Genomic DNA, 14,104 nt, shown 5'->3' on the forward strand with positions numbered 1-14,104 from the left:
TATCTATCTATCTATCTATCTATCTATCTATCTATCTATCTATCTATATTTTATCATCCACTTAAACTTTGAAACAGTCATGTGGCCAATGAACTTTTTCTTTAAAGTTTCTTTCTCCTTTTCATGGATCTAGTCTTAAGCATAAATGTACTCCTTATCCAGGCAGTATGATGGGCTCTTTGATAAGAAATGCAAACAGTGTGTTTGCTCTGTTGCCTTACCTCCGTGATGTCTGCACCTACACAAACAGGAGATGGGAAAAGAGAGACAGCGGCAGGTAAACAAAACAGAAACCCTGCGTCATCAGAGATGAAAGAGCACAATTTCTTTCACAGGTTGTGTTGGCAAATCAGACCAAGAAATAAAGCTCGAGGAGCTCAAAACAAGTGGATGAGACTGTGGATATTTGTTTTATGATATTTACATATTGTACCATGAGTACCAATAAATATGTTTTAGGAAGACAGAGGCTCAAATATCCCATGAAAATATTACATATTGCTAGGTTTTAATATTCTTATTAAAATGATATGTGGAATAATCCAGTTTGTACACAAATTTATTTTGACAGAAACCCCAGCTTTAAGAGATGAAAGTGCCCGCATCAAGCTGTCCCATGCACAGAGGGGCCTCCAACTCTTCCCCTGAGGCTGATCTTCCACCGTGCATGTCCTTAAAGCAGATCACTTGCTCTTTTGTTACTGAGGTTTACTGGTTTGCATCCCTTCCTTGCTGTGTTTCTTGTCTCTCCTGATAGAAAAAAGATTCTCTTTTGTTAGAATGGCCCCACCTGCCTTGTCGGCCTTCCCTGTACAGTGGCAGCACCTCTGGGGGCACGTACCTGCTGTCCTTGGTCTGGGGAGTGGAAAGGGATTAATGGCGTGGTAGAGGGCATTCGGGGAGCCTGGGTGAGGGAACTCAAGGGGGCATAGACTTAGCCTTCTGTTCAGTGTTGTTTGGAGGCAGATTAAATTCTCCTGTGAGAAATGCTATGTTCCCCTTCTCTGATAATTACAAGCTCGTGGTGGTTCATACCATCATGGTGTTTACAGGCACATGAGGGAGGCACAGGCCTCCCCTCCTGCGCACGGAACAGATTTTCTGCCTGGAATATTAACATGCCTCCTATTCTCCACCACTGAACCGAGAGGTCAGCTTCTCCATAAAAATTTCCCTCGATTTTCCCTGTTCAGAATCAATCTCCCCTTTCTCTGTGCTTCAGGCACTTTTTCACTCACATTGTTGTGTTTTAAATAGCTTTTTATCTAGCTTTCATTTCTGTTTCCCCCAAAGGCAGTGAGTGTGTTATATTCATCTTTGATTACCTACAGTCTTGCACAGTGCCTGGCACATTATAGAGCTCAATGTATGATTGTTGAATATAAAATATATTCTATGTTGATAAATATATTCTGTATAATATAGTCTATATCGGTTCTATTCTTTATTGATGTGTATAACATATTATATGACATATATTGGCATATATTATATTTATATATTTTTATATGGATATAAAAAGAAGCCCTCCTGCCCTCATCTAAACATAAATGAGAAGAGTCTGTGGCCTCTGTTTTTCCTCCCTTTCTGGTCTAATCTTTTGTTTGTGACAATTTTTGTTCAGAAATGAATTTTTCATCCCCTGTATAATCTCGGTGGAGTGGCCTATTAGCTTTTGACTAACACAGTCACCCACCCCAGGGCCGTGGAAGAAGCAAGCAGTGATAGTTCATAAAATGCATTTGATTTCCACTTCCCCTCTGAAATTTGTCCTGAAATCCAGGGACTCCATGTCTCCAGTTTGAGGAATCATTATGGGATGATTGTGCCTTCTGATGAATGGCCTGAGACCCAGCAGGATATATAGAAGAGTGAAATAATAGAAAAGCCGTTTCCTAAGAAACTAAGCTCTTTATTTATGACTTACCTAAGCTGATCTGTGGTCTAATCTGCTCAACCTTGGCTAAAAATTCGAGGGGAATAAAACATGTGAGTGATTGTATAGTGTTTTGGGAAACTAGGATTTTCGGCATGGGAGAAAGGAGAAACAGAAACAAGATGGAATATATTAATTCAAATTAGAATTGGAAATCCCAATATGAATGAGTATGAATTCATGATAAATCTTTTTAAAAAATACACGTATTTCCTAATATTTTCACTAAGTTGTCTAGAAACTAAGCAAGCAGCAGTGAGCTCCCTGAGCACCCGTGGAGCCTCGGAGATACAGCTGAGAGCAGGGACTAAAAGATTAGGTGGAAAGTCTTGACATAGTAGGTCGTGTAGTGAGGATGCCATCAAGGATAGCTGAGGATGTGTAAAAACGACCTCAGGAACCAACTTAAAGAGGCTCCCACTGGCTATCTATTGAATAATTAGAGCATCAATAAGAATAATAACTGCAATGGATTGAAAGCATTAGCTAAAGTTTACATCTAAGAGTTCATGACAGAAAAAGAAAAATCCCTCATTGGTTTCCTTTGGAGGATGCTAAGTAACCAACTCATTATTTTGAAAATTATTTACAAAAGGAAAGAATCAAACATTTATTCTGCCATTGCCTTATGAATTCTATCCCAGGGTAACTAAATTGATGAGGGGAAGTTTCTCATTAAAGTAGTCCTTCAGCTAATAAGAACCAGAGGAATAAAAATCGTCGCCATTCTGCAGCCTCTAATAACGGATCTAGACATCATCCCCAGGGGCTTGCTAATGTCACAAAAAGAGGGGCAGCCAGACGTTACATGCCTCCTGATGGACGTGCAGTACCATCTATGAAGTATATTCGCTAAAGGCTTGGATCTGCATCCGAGGAAGCCTCTATATTGGAAGTGGGCAGACTGTGGTTTTTGGAAATAAAGTTACTGGAACACAACCACTTGCCTTCACTCACAGTATTGCCTATGGTCGCATTCACCTTCTAGGCACAGTTGAGTGGCCGTGACAGAGACAACACGGCCTGTAAATCTCTCAGTATTTCCTATCTGACCCTTTACCGAAGAAGTTTACCAACCCTGCTCTACCTCTAGCTACGCACCTGTAGCAGATACATGGGTCGAGAGAACATGTGCAATGACCCCATGGGGATAAGCAGGCAATCCAGACTGGGGAATTCTATAGGAAAAATGACACATTCTTAAATAAAGAAATTACAAGGAAAGGTGAGCACTTCTCTTCGGTTCCTAATCTCTATCCTTCAACTCAGCTTGGCAAGGTCAAGCTTACCTTATTCAGGAGCTGGCAGTCTCTTTAATTCCTAACTCCAGGTTTCGGGCTCTTTTCCAGTTAGCAGATTGCTCCTCTCCTCATGCTTTCATTAATGTCTTTTGATGCACATCATAATTACGCCTTATATTTGCCTAGCCCTTGTTAGGGCCCCATGGAGGCATCATAAATCAGCAGTGCCCAGCACCAACCTGTTTGGACCGAGTGGAGAAGTACCTAGAGCAGGGCTGTCCTGCCCAGCAGGGTCAGGCCACTACTATTCATCTTCTCCCTGGATACCACCTTCAGTGTCTGAACGGAGGTCCTGGGAGGATGAGCTTGTGGTTGTAAATAGCATACAACAGTGGTTTTCCAGCCGATGTTGAGTTTTGGAATTCTTTGTTAGAAAGACGGTCTTTGGTGGAAATGTAAACGGCTCAGCAGCAAGGCTGCTTCTGGGGGAAGTAGGGGTGAAAGTGGGGATGCGATGTGCATCACATGGACATGGATGATGGACCATCCCTGTGAAGGTGCCCATGCATACGTGTGTGGGTGCTTACGTATCGGAGAAAAGTGAGTATAAATACTGGACATGTCTGTTAACAAAGTGGCCTATAAAAACCTAATAAAAAAGAAAGGAGCTCGAGGTTAGAAAAGATGAAAAATAAGACAATATATTATGTCTTAATGTGTTAGAACTCAGTCGAACAGGACAGGAAAATCTAAAGGAAAAAAGATCAGAGGACTGGTGTGATGTGGCACGTTAAAAATTTTCTCACTTCTGGCACCTAATTTCATTTACGCTGTTTCATTTCTTTTCTACCTCAACTGATTAGATTGCAAACAATTGGTGTAGTTGTTCTGCAGCAAAGATAGCCTTATTTTATGACATGGAAGAGAAGATACAGTTTGGGGAATTTAATGAAGATTACAGTTTTTATTTCTCATTTAGGTTTGGCCTAAAAAGTACTAGATTCTCAGTTGAACGATGAAGTGCTAAGATTCCTCAATACTTGCTCAAAATCAGTGAGTTTTGGGGGAGAGGGGTAGTAACAGTGATGCAGTCTGTTCTCTTTAATATTTGCTTGGCTTTAGTTCAAAAGTGTGTACAGTCATTTGCTCTTTAGAACTGTAGATGTTTATTCAGAGCAGGGGAGCCCTTTGATGTCAGTTCAGAAGGAGGGTCTTAAGCATTCTTCCAAAGAGAACATATATGCCAAAGATGGGAGTACCCCTCTAAGCTGAATGTTTGCGAGGCAGGAGAGGGCCCACAAGGCACTGGCCCACCACAGGGATTGCTGCTCTGAACCGTTCTGTGGTAGCATCCATATTCCCCCTACGGGCTGAGCCTTTTCTTGCCTATCTGGTGTGTCCAGAGTTGGACTCACCACCTTCTTCTTCCTTCCTATGTCTGCATCACTATCATGGCAGGCACGTTTTCTGTCTGCTCAGTCTTTAAACCTTGCAGTCATGTTCCGCTGCTCCACGTTATTTCTTTTGTCCCATAAGTCATTAACACCTGCGCATCTTCTTCATGTAGGCGGTTTTGCTTGCCCTTTGATGTTACAGCCCTGGGTTACAGCCCTGGTTCTGCCACTTACTAGCTATGATCCTTGAGCAAATCCCTTTTCAGTGTCCCCATCTGTAAACCTGAGATAATGCTTACCTTAGAGGTAGTTATAGGAACCAAACAGAACATCCAATGTGTCTAGAATGTTTAAGTACGCAATACGTGGCTGTAGGAGCTCCTGGTGTTATTAGGGGAGGGTACTCAATCTTCCTCTTGGCTACCACCTAGTCCAAGGTCTTAGAACTTCTCTCTGAGGTTAGTGTCATAGCTGCTTTGCTGACCTCCCTGTTCTCCAATTCTCCAATCCATCTTGCCGGACCGAGTTTCTAAACACCAGCTTTTTTTTTTTTTTTTTTTTTTAGCATACCAAAAAACCTTAGAAGCCTCTAGTTTCCTGCCTCACAGTTTAAACCCTGACATCCAGCTTTCTAGGCCCGCATTATTCACAGGAGCCTCCTCTGGTCTGCATCCACCCTGACATCCCCAGCCCCACGCAGACTGTTGTCGGAGTGATCTTTCAAAACGGGAATCTGACTGTGTCACACACGCACCCACACAGACACACAGAAAGCTGTTCAGGGGCTCGAAGTATAAACTGCTATATCGTCCCCACAGTATTCCCAGTCCCTTTTGGTCCAAGCCCGGCCCACCTCTCATACCTCTCTTGTTCTTTGTGGTCTCATACTAGCCACAGGTACTGTCGGTCCACCATACAGCCTCCTCCTGAGTCTTTGCAAATGCTTGTGTTCCTGCTTTTCAAGATCTTCCCTCTCCATCCTTGACTCATTCTTTCAGCTCTCAGCGTTAAGTGTCATTTTTTCAGGAAAGCCATTCCTGTCTAAGTTAAACCTGCCCGTTACCTCCTAGAACCACAGGCCCATCCTTCAATGCATTCAGCACAGTTGCAATTTCACATATATTCAGGTTGATATTTCACAGCTATATTCCTCCTTAATTAGGCAGTAAGCTCCAAGAGTACAATTTTTGGCCACCATTGGTTGTTTTTATTGTTTAGATCTGTGTTTGGCACACAAAGGTTGATAAAAAAATCCCAGCTGAATTAATGAACAGCATTTGTCTTCCTCTCAATCTAGATCCCCACACCTCTATAACATGGACTTATATCATATCCCTTTCATCACCTTGCTACTGGTAGGCAGTGCCCGGGCTTTGCCCCCAAGTTCCACTCACCTGCAATGTCTCTTTCGCTTCCTTGTATCCACCCAAATCCACCCTTCAAGGCTCAGCTCCAGTGTTTCTGCTACAGAGCTTCTGAAAATCATGCTAGTCTTCGTGAAGCATGCTTATTTTTGGAAGCTTAGAACTCCCCACCTCATTTTACACTTCAGTGTTTATTCTCCCTCTTGTTCATGCACATTAGCCTATTTTCCCAGGCAAATAGCAAGCCACATCATTGCTGTGTCCTCCCTGGTGCCCAGCATGCTGCTGATAAGCTGGATAGATCATTGGTATATGTGATTCAGTAGTTTTCATCTGTTTTGCAAAACCTGCTCAGAGCATGACACAGGCTAAGGGGCAAAAAAAATGTGCTGAAAGAATATGTATGTCAAAAAATGGAACTGCAAGAAGAAGTTCTGAGAAGTTTCTGGAATAAAAATAAATGTATCTGGGATTCAAACACAAGACCAATGAATTTTAGTCCTTGCCTTCATCCATGCGCCCATCCCTCTGAGGATTTGCAGTTCTTAGGCTGAAGGAGACTGTAATGTAAGAAGCACTGGCATCCTCAACCACTCTTCTCTTCAAGGTGTGAATCAATGACGACTTGTCCTTGTCTTCGTAAAATGGCTATCTTGACCTCTCTAGCTCACAATTCACACACTTCACTGTGCAGCTTTAAACACCTTCCTGTCTGTGAATGAGTTAGGATTCCAAGGTGTTTACTTAATAATTAAGTTGACTTAACTAAGCTTTCTATAATTAGGAGGAGCATTTCAGGCAGCCAAATTACTCCTATGCTCAACCACATGAAAAACAATCCCATCTGAAGTCATTTGGAAGGCAATGCCAGGAAATCATTTTCAGCATTACAAGGCATATTAAGAAACCTAGTTGGAGCAACCTACTAGCTTGGCTGTGAGAAATACAGAGTGCTTAGGCCTACCTCTGTGGCATCCTAATAGCACTGATGAGAATGTTATTAAGGCGTGTGACTATCAGATCCTCCTGCGCTGCAATGTGTTGCGATCTTACAATCTTGTCATTTTACAGATGGGATATTAGTTTTATCAGTTGTCATTAAAGTAAGGAAAATAAATTTTCAAGAACAAAAAAGGATGGAACCATAGTTTTTTCCTAGAGTGTAGTTTTCGTTGGCAACATGGAGACTGGAAAACACAGAAATAATTTGTATTAGTAGTGTCCAAAGTACACAGATGGAATAATGATCAATTGCTTATAGAAAATGTTCTTATTAAGGTATAAAATGCAGAATGCATCCAGTGAGGTCCCTGTACAGCTCCGTGGACTTCTATGTACATATTCCCCTGGATGACCACCACCCACATCACTAGGTAGAACATTTCCAGTACTGAAGAAGGCTCCTGCCTGTCTTTTCCTAGTCAGATCCCACCCCCTGCCACAACATAATCATTATCTTAATCTTCATCGCCATTGGTTAGTTTTGTCTGCTTGTGAAAGTGCCTATATGTGAAGGTATATGTTGCATCTTCTTTAGTGTTTTTGGCTTCTTTTGCTCAACATTCATTCATTCATGTTGCTGTTTTTTGTGCTTTGCAGAATCCCATTGGATAAGCACACCACAATCTATCTATTCTTCTGTCTGTAGACATTTGGGTTTTCTCCAGTTTGGGGTCAGAAGTCCTCATTTCTCTTGTGTGTATACCTTAGAGTGGGATTACAAGGTCATACGGTAGACATATGTTGTTGAATCTTAATGAATACTGCCAGTTTTCTCAAGTGATTGAACAATGGTGTATTTTAATTCATGAGCAGAGTATGTGAATCCAAGGTAACTGCCAGTGCATAGTCAAAACTGTGCCATTTGTTTTTGATTTATTAATAAGAATTGGCACTTTAGAAGTATGTTATATTAACATAGGCATGAAAACTTGACCAGCCCAAGTGCTGTTTGAAATTACAGGTAAAAAAAGGTTGAAAAATGTTTATAGCCTAAAATTCCACTTAAAAAATTCAGCTTTGTGGGAGAGCATCAAACAGTTGGAACCTTAATAGTCTTTCATTTAGTGAATTACTCTCTCCTTTAGAGTGTTGGGGATTAATGTTTGGAGATTAAAATTAAGAATAGTAATTTAGAAAAATATATTAAGAAACTTGTTTGCCTCGGTCAAACAAGAAGGCATTGTTTAAAGGAGATACACAAAAAACAATGATGATGTGGGCTAAGCATATTGTTCTGTTGAATAATTAGGTTTATTCCTCATATGCCTGATACAAAGAACATTTTGATGTCCCAAGCCCATGCTGTTATTTTTCTATCCATTTTTATCTTGCTCTCATAAAGCCATAAAGTGCAGAGTTGTTTTTGTTTTTTCGTGTGACCAGGGTATTGTCTACCTTGCTTTCACTATAATTTGCCTGCCTCCAATTTAGAAGTTCTTTTGAAAAGAAGATGTGCCTTTCCTATTTACAAGAGATTGAAAACCACAAGGACTAAATTCTCCATGCCGAGACAGAGGGAAAGAGGTCTCCTGTCATTTGCTTCTGACTATAGAATAACATGTGGCTTTGCCTTTTCTGTTCCAGTTATCTCAGGGATCTCCAGAACCGATTGAGCCCAACTTTTTCACAGCAGATTACCATTCATTATGTCATTTATCAGCTGGAAACAGCCTGTCCCCAGATGACCCGACAGGTAATGGTCTTCACCACAGAAAGTCTGGCTTTCACAAAGAAATATATTGTTTGGATCAACAGCTATCCTTAAAAGATTATCTTCAATTTAAAAGAAAAATAGAGCTTATTTTGATTATCTATGGCAATAGTTGGAAGGGATATACAGTACGAATATAGAAATTCCCTACGAGATTCATCGTACCCTGTTGTGGCAGCTTCTTTGATCATTTATTAATGCCATAAACAAACAGCAGACTCTGTGTGGGTGAATTATATTTCCTTTTATTTCTTCTTATCTGATGATGGGAAATCAAATGCCCCAAAGCATCCAGGGAGATAAAAAGCAGAAATGAAGAGTTTGAATATTGAAAATGGAGAACATTTGAAACTTACCTGAAGAATCCACATCAGACATATTTAATTTGTTTTTCTTTTTTGCTTAAATCTCACGTAGGGAGGCTATGTAGCATAGGGATTAAAGGTGCAGATTCACAAAACCTGGATGCCTAAACTTGAATCTCAGCTCCAGCATTTAGTAGTTGACCTTGGGCAGATTATTTGACCTCTTGAACCCCAGTTTCCTTGCCTATAAAATGGGGGTAAACGTGGCACTTGCTCCATAGGGTTATAATGAGGACAGTGTAAACATACAAAAAGTGCTTGACCATTAGTAGGGGTTCCGCATATTGTAACTCTTCTCATGATAACTGAACTCTCAGAAGAGGTTTTCAAGCTACTGTGAGGTTTCAGAGATCCTAAATAATTTCCAAATCCCTATAAACTATAGTTACATCACTCAGTGGCATGGATAGAAATGATGGTTAAAGGGAGACTCGCCATCCCCTCACTCAGTTTAGGTAAATCATTTCATGTATTAATTCTCAACCTTTCCCTACGTCTTGGACTCCTGGGATAAAGCCAACCTGTAGGAAGAATTACTTTTAAAATAGTCTCTGAGAAACCCATAAGATCAAGATGAACTGCCATCTAAGTCTAAAGTGTTTTGCTTTGAAAAGCACCCCCAGGGCAGGTCAGTCAGTCTGTAGGCCAGACTTCTTACAGTAGCGATTCTGATGAAACCAAGAGCTCTGGTGGAAATCTCAGAGCGGCCTGAGAGGGAGCAGACAGACATCCAGGGCATCCTGGGGTGAAGCAGGCAAGTCCCATCCCAGCAGGCTGGCCACAGGCTCACACGGCAGAGTCTGCAGGCACTTTGGGGAACACCTTGGCCCAGCGCTTTGAAGAGGAGCTGCCAGGACTCATCAGCCTCATGCCTCCCCTCCACTTCAACCCATTCCCTCTTGTCTCTCCTAAGTGAAGGGGGCTCCTGGGCCTCGCTGCATGCACCAGTGTTGATTGAGTGCAGTGGAAGCTGGCCAACATTGCTTTGGGCGGCACTCGGTTGGGTGAGGTGCTAGTCTATCATCCTTCAAACACCCATCCAAGAAAGTATTGCCTCCTGGCACTAAGTGCACTTTATTTCCCTTTAGCAGTCACATGAAAGGACCAGGTCTTCATTGTCTTTCCTTGTCTATTTCTGCCTCCCTCTAAGAGTTCATTTTCTTTCTAGCACATATTTACTGGTTTTGCTTGTAGCTTAAGGAGAGTGTTTTAATCAGAAAACATCAGGTCATTTGTGCTGGGAATACTCCTCACCTGTCCTTAGTGTTCACAGACATGGGCGCACATGTGTGCGTGCTCACACATGCCTCTCTAACTTAATTGCCCAATTTATACCCTGAGAAATGCCCCCAAATCTTTGTGTATTATTTTGTGATGGCCACCCCAAAAGCAGCCAGTTATTAAAGGAAGAGAAACAGAGTTTGAATATTCAAAGCAAGATCATTTGGAATGTGCTTAGAAGTACTCCTCTTCATCATGACTCAATTGACCCTGTTTTCACTACCGCTGAGTTGTAATTGTCAACAAAGTCCCACTAAGAAAATGTGAACCAAAGGTCACACTTGCCATAACCTATCTATTTCAGGTTTACATACCAGCTCTGATTTGGAGGAGGGAATAACATATGAGCAGATGCAGGTGAGGTTTTTGCAATGCCTTGAACAATTTTATTTTGTTGCTTTTAATTCAGTATTAACCTGAATTTCTTTTTTTTTTCTACTTCAGACTGTGATTGAAGAAGTCCTAGAGGAAAGTGGTTATTACAACTTTACATCTAACAGGTGAGATCTAGAGTTTTCTTTTAAATGTGAAAGGTCAATTGAGATCATTGGATGTTAGATCTGATTATCCTGGATTCCAGAGATTTTTTTTTCCTACTTTTATTTTAAATACTTTTGTAAAATATCTTGGCTAAGACTAGATACAACCATGGGTAGAATGTGTGTTGCCTATCTTTTGTATGGATGCAGCTGCTGGTTCTCTTTTGAAAAAGAAAGGGCGATAGCTTAGTGGTAATTTACTCCCAGAAAAAATAAGAAACATAATGAAATTGAAAAGCATTTCTAGGGTTGTGGTTTTTTTTTTTTTTTTTAATTAAGCATTTGTTCCCTTCTAGTAGAGCTGTAAACTCAAATTTCCATCACTGAAATCTACCCATTATTTGTATAGAATGCAGGGGGAAATGCACCTAAACAAAGAATCGCTTCTGGTGAATTTAAGATATGTTCATGGGAAAGGATTTGTTGTTATGTATTGCTATTTGCTTACCCTAAGTAAGGAACCTCAGCTTACTGGGGTTACGTAAGAACTATTTGTGCTCTAAAAATATAGTGTTTTATCACTTCTGTCCAGTTCTGATTGCTGTGTTTTACCGTTGGGCACAGTGTTGGCCACAAAGATCTGAGTAGTTAGTTTACTTGAGAGGCAATTCTGGGAAACACTCGTAGGAGAGTGAAGAAATAATTCAATCAAGGTTTCATTTTCAAGCAAGTAACCATTGTGGCTGACTGGGGCTAGACCCCATTGGGGAAATCTGAGAGCCAGTACAGAACACGTAGCTGAGGTATCCCACTCAAGGGCTGAGGGAGCTGGGGTATTTGTCCTCCTGTTTCCGTGGGTCATTGCTTGCGGCCTTTCCCCCACATTTCTGGCCTTCTGTAAGGGTGGGCAGAACAGATTCCAGAGGCCAGAGAAATCCTCAGGGAGAGAAATGCAGGTGCTGGTGGTTGGAAAGCAGGCCAGCAGGCTGTGAAGGCATGTGGATGAGGGGATGTGGGCACTGACAGTGTCTACACACAAGTTGTCTCTTGACTTTTCTGAGGGGCCCCTCATAACTGAATCATCAAACTGGTCATAAGCAGCCACATCCACATTCTGTGTGGCTCCACGTTGCTTTAGTTTGTTCTCTCAAAGTGGCCTTTAATGCCTGGAGGAACTGCTTTCCTTTCCTGCTGCTGAAGCTATTTTGTGACCGCTATTTCAGTCATCCTAGAGGGTGTCTCCAAAGGTATTAGCCATGGTAAGAGAAAGAGGCCTCAAGAGCGTCCTGTTAGGTTATTATATGGAAATTAGATTCTTTTTTTGAGGTTAGTTCAGTCTCCAACTTTTTTTTTTTTTTTTACTTCTCTTATTTCAACAAGTTGTTTGTATGGATCACACATAAGATTATTCAACTGCTTGCTCTTTTGGCTGGATAATATATTTCCAAAATACTACCTTTGTAGATTTAGTTCTGTTGTGATTTATAACTACAGAGAAATGATGAATAATTCTCATTTTCCAAAGGTATATTATTAATAGAAATCACCGTCTTCATAATCGCTCTCCTCCCACCTTCCCTGGAGAGACTTTGAATTTTCATTTTCTATTCTTGGGCTGAGTACATCCAGCTTTCCATGGATAGGATGAGTGTCTTTGTTCTTGACTCTTAGCTCCCTATTATTTCAAGTGCCTTTGGCTTGGAGTGGGGACAAAGGTCACTTTTGTCATAATTTATCTACATATTTTCAGAGACTCAGGATCGTGGGCAATGAATGGCTTCATATTTTTGCAGAAACAACAGTAAATATCAGTGAAAAACCAGGTGTGTAAGGAAGTGAGGGAAGCTCTTACAAGAGTTCTTATTTTTCCTTAAAAATAATTTTAGTCTTATTTTTAAATTTACTTTTATCCCTTTTCAGTTCTATTCCTAAGTTTTAAAAAATTCAAACATTATTTCTACTTCCAAAGCTGCACTTTATATTAAAAGACATTGCAAATTTTCTTATTCTAACGAATAGATAATAAGATGCCTAATAATGAGGACAAAAAGTTATTTATAGGTATATTCAGAATTGTGAATAGAATATGGAGACATGATTTAAATGATCAAGTTCAAGAAAAATACTTTGGATATGACATACATAAAATTTTCTTAAAATGCTCCAAATTAAAATGAATCACTCACAAAAAAATTCTTATATCCATGATATTCCCTTTTCATCTTCTTATAACAATGATAGACTATCTTGAGAGAAGACTCTCCACAGTTTACTAGTAAAAATAACCCTTGGTTGTGCTTAAAGTAGTTGTTTACTGGTGTTCCAAATGAATTACTAAGAAATAAGTCAGCCTCCACTTAGAAGCACCTAAAAGTTCAGAAGCTGGAAATACACATAATTTCAAATATGAATCAAATCAGCTAGTCAGTGATGATTTTTCCATAGTCAAAAAGATAGAGGATGCTAAATATCACTGGACATGAACAAGGATTTAGAATGAGTAGAATGTATTTTTCTTAATAGGTTCCATAGAATAGCCAATATTATCAAAGATGCTAATAGATGTTCCCCTGAAAAATAAAACTTTGTGATCAAATATATTTGGGAAACTCTGAAAGTACAGTTTTCCATTTTTAGAGGATGTTGACACACATTACCATATTACAGAGTCTGAGATGTGCTGTAAGAAATCTGTTAACCTTGTTTACCCCAGTATTTCTTCAATCTTTCACATGCAACACAAATTCAGAAAGCTGCCCTAGGACTGTGGTTAGAAATGGGAAACATAGTTTTAACTCCCCCACCAGCCACCAGCATCTGCCCAGATCTGCTGTTGTTCTTATTGTCTTTGTCATCATCTTTATTGTCATTGTCATCGTCATCGCAAAATGTTAGTGATGTTGGTCACACAGAGAATTGCATACATAATTTCTGTATTACTGAAGTTCACCACTTCAGACAGTCAGTTCAAATTTACATGCATCTACCAAACACCCAGACAGCAGCCAAAGCATGAAGGCAAGACATGACACATTTTTAGCTTAGGTCCCAGAGTGAATATTTTGTTAGTGATAGAGAGATGCCATCATCAAACTGAAAGTCTCGGGATAAAGCCGTTATCCATTAGCTATCTTCAGGGACAGTTCCTGCAACTGTTTAAATAATGGGGAGACTGCTTGGACTGTTGGTTAGGAAGATCGTCTTGGGCACAAAATGCTGCATTAAGAAAAGGAAATAGTAACAGAAACAGAAATAGCAGCAAGGAGCCCTAAGCAAAATTGGGGATCCCTCATTTCTGGGCTTCCGGGAAGGGGAGGTAGAATGAGTTGAG

At 40.4% G+C, this 14,104-nt stretch overlaps 1 protein-coding gene across 1 annotated transcript in view; it reads left to right on the plus strand.

Moving 5' to 3' along the window:
- Positions 1–14,104, plus strand: part of NEK10 (NIMA related kinase 10) — a 232,301-nt gene that overhangs the window by 210,684 nt on the left and 7,513 nt on the right. Inside the window, exons 35-37 of the mRNA XM_034993514.1 lie at positions 8,522–8,630; positions 10,599–10,651; positions 10,739–10,794. Of these exons, the coding sequence (XP_034849405.1) occupies positions 8,522–8,630; positions 10,599–10,651; positions 10,739–10,794 (218 nt within the window). The remainder of the gene's footprint in view (positions 1–8,521; positions 8,631–10,598; positions 10,652–10,738; positions 10,795–14,104) is intronic.

This window comes from Mirounga leonina, unplaced genomic scaffold (assembly GCF_011800145.1).
Source record: "Mirounga leonina isolate KUSES-001 unplaced genomic scaffold, KU_Mleo_1.0 Mir_115, whole genome shotgun sequence".
Lineage (NCBI taxonomy): Eukaryota > Metazoa > Chordata > Mammalia > Carnivora > Phocidae > Mirounga > Mirounga leonina.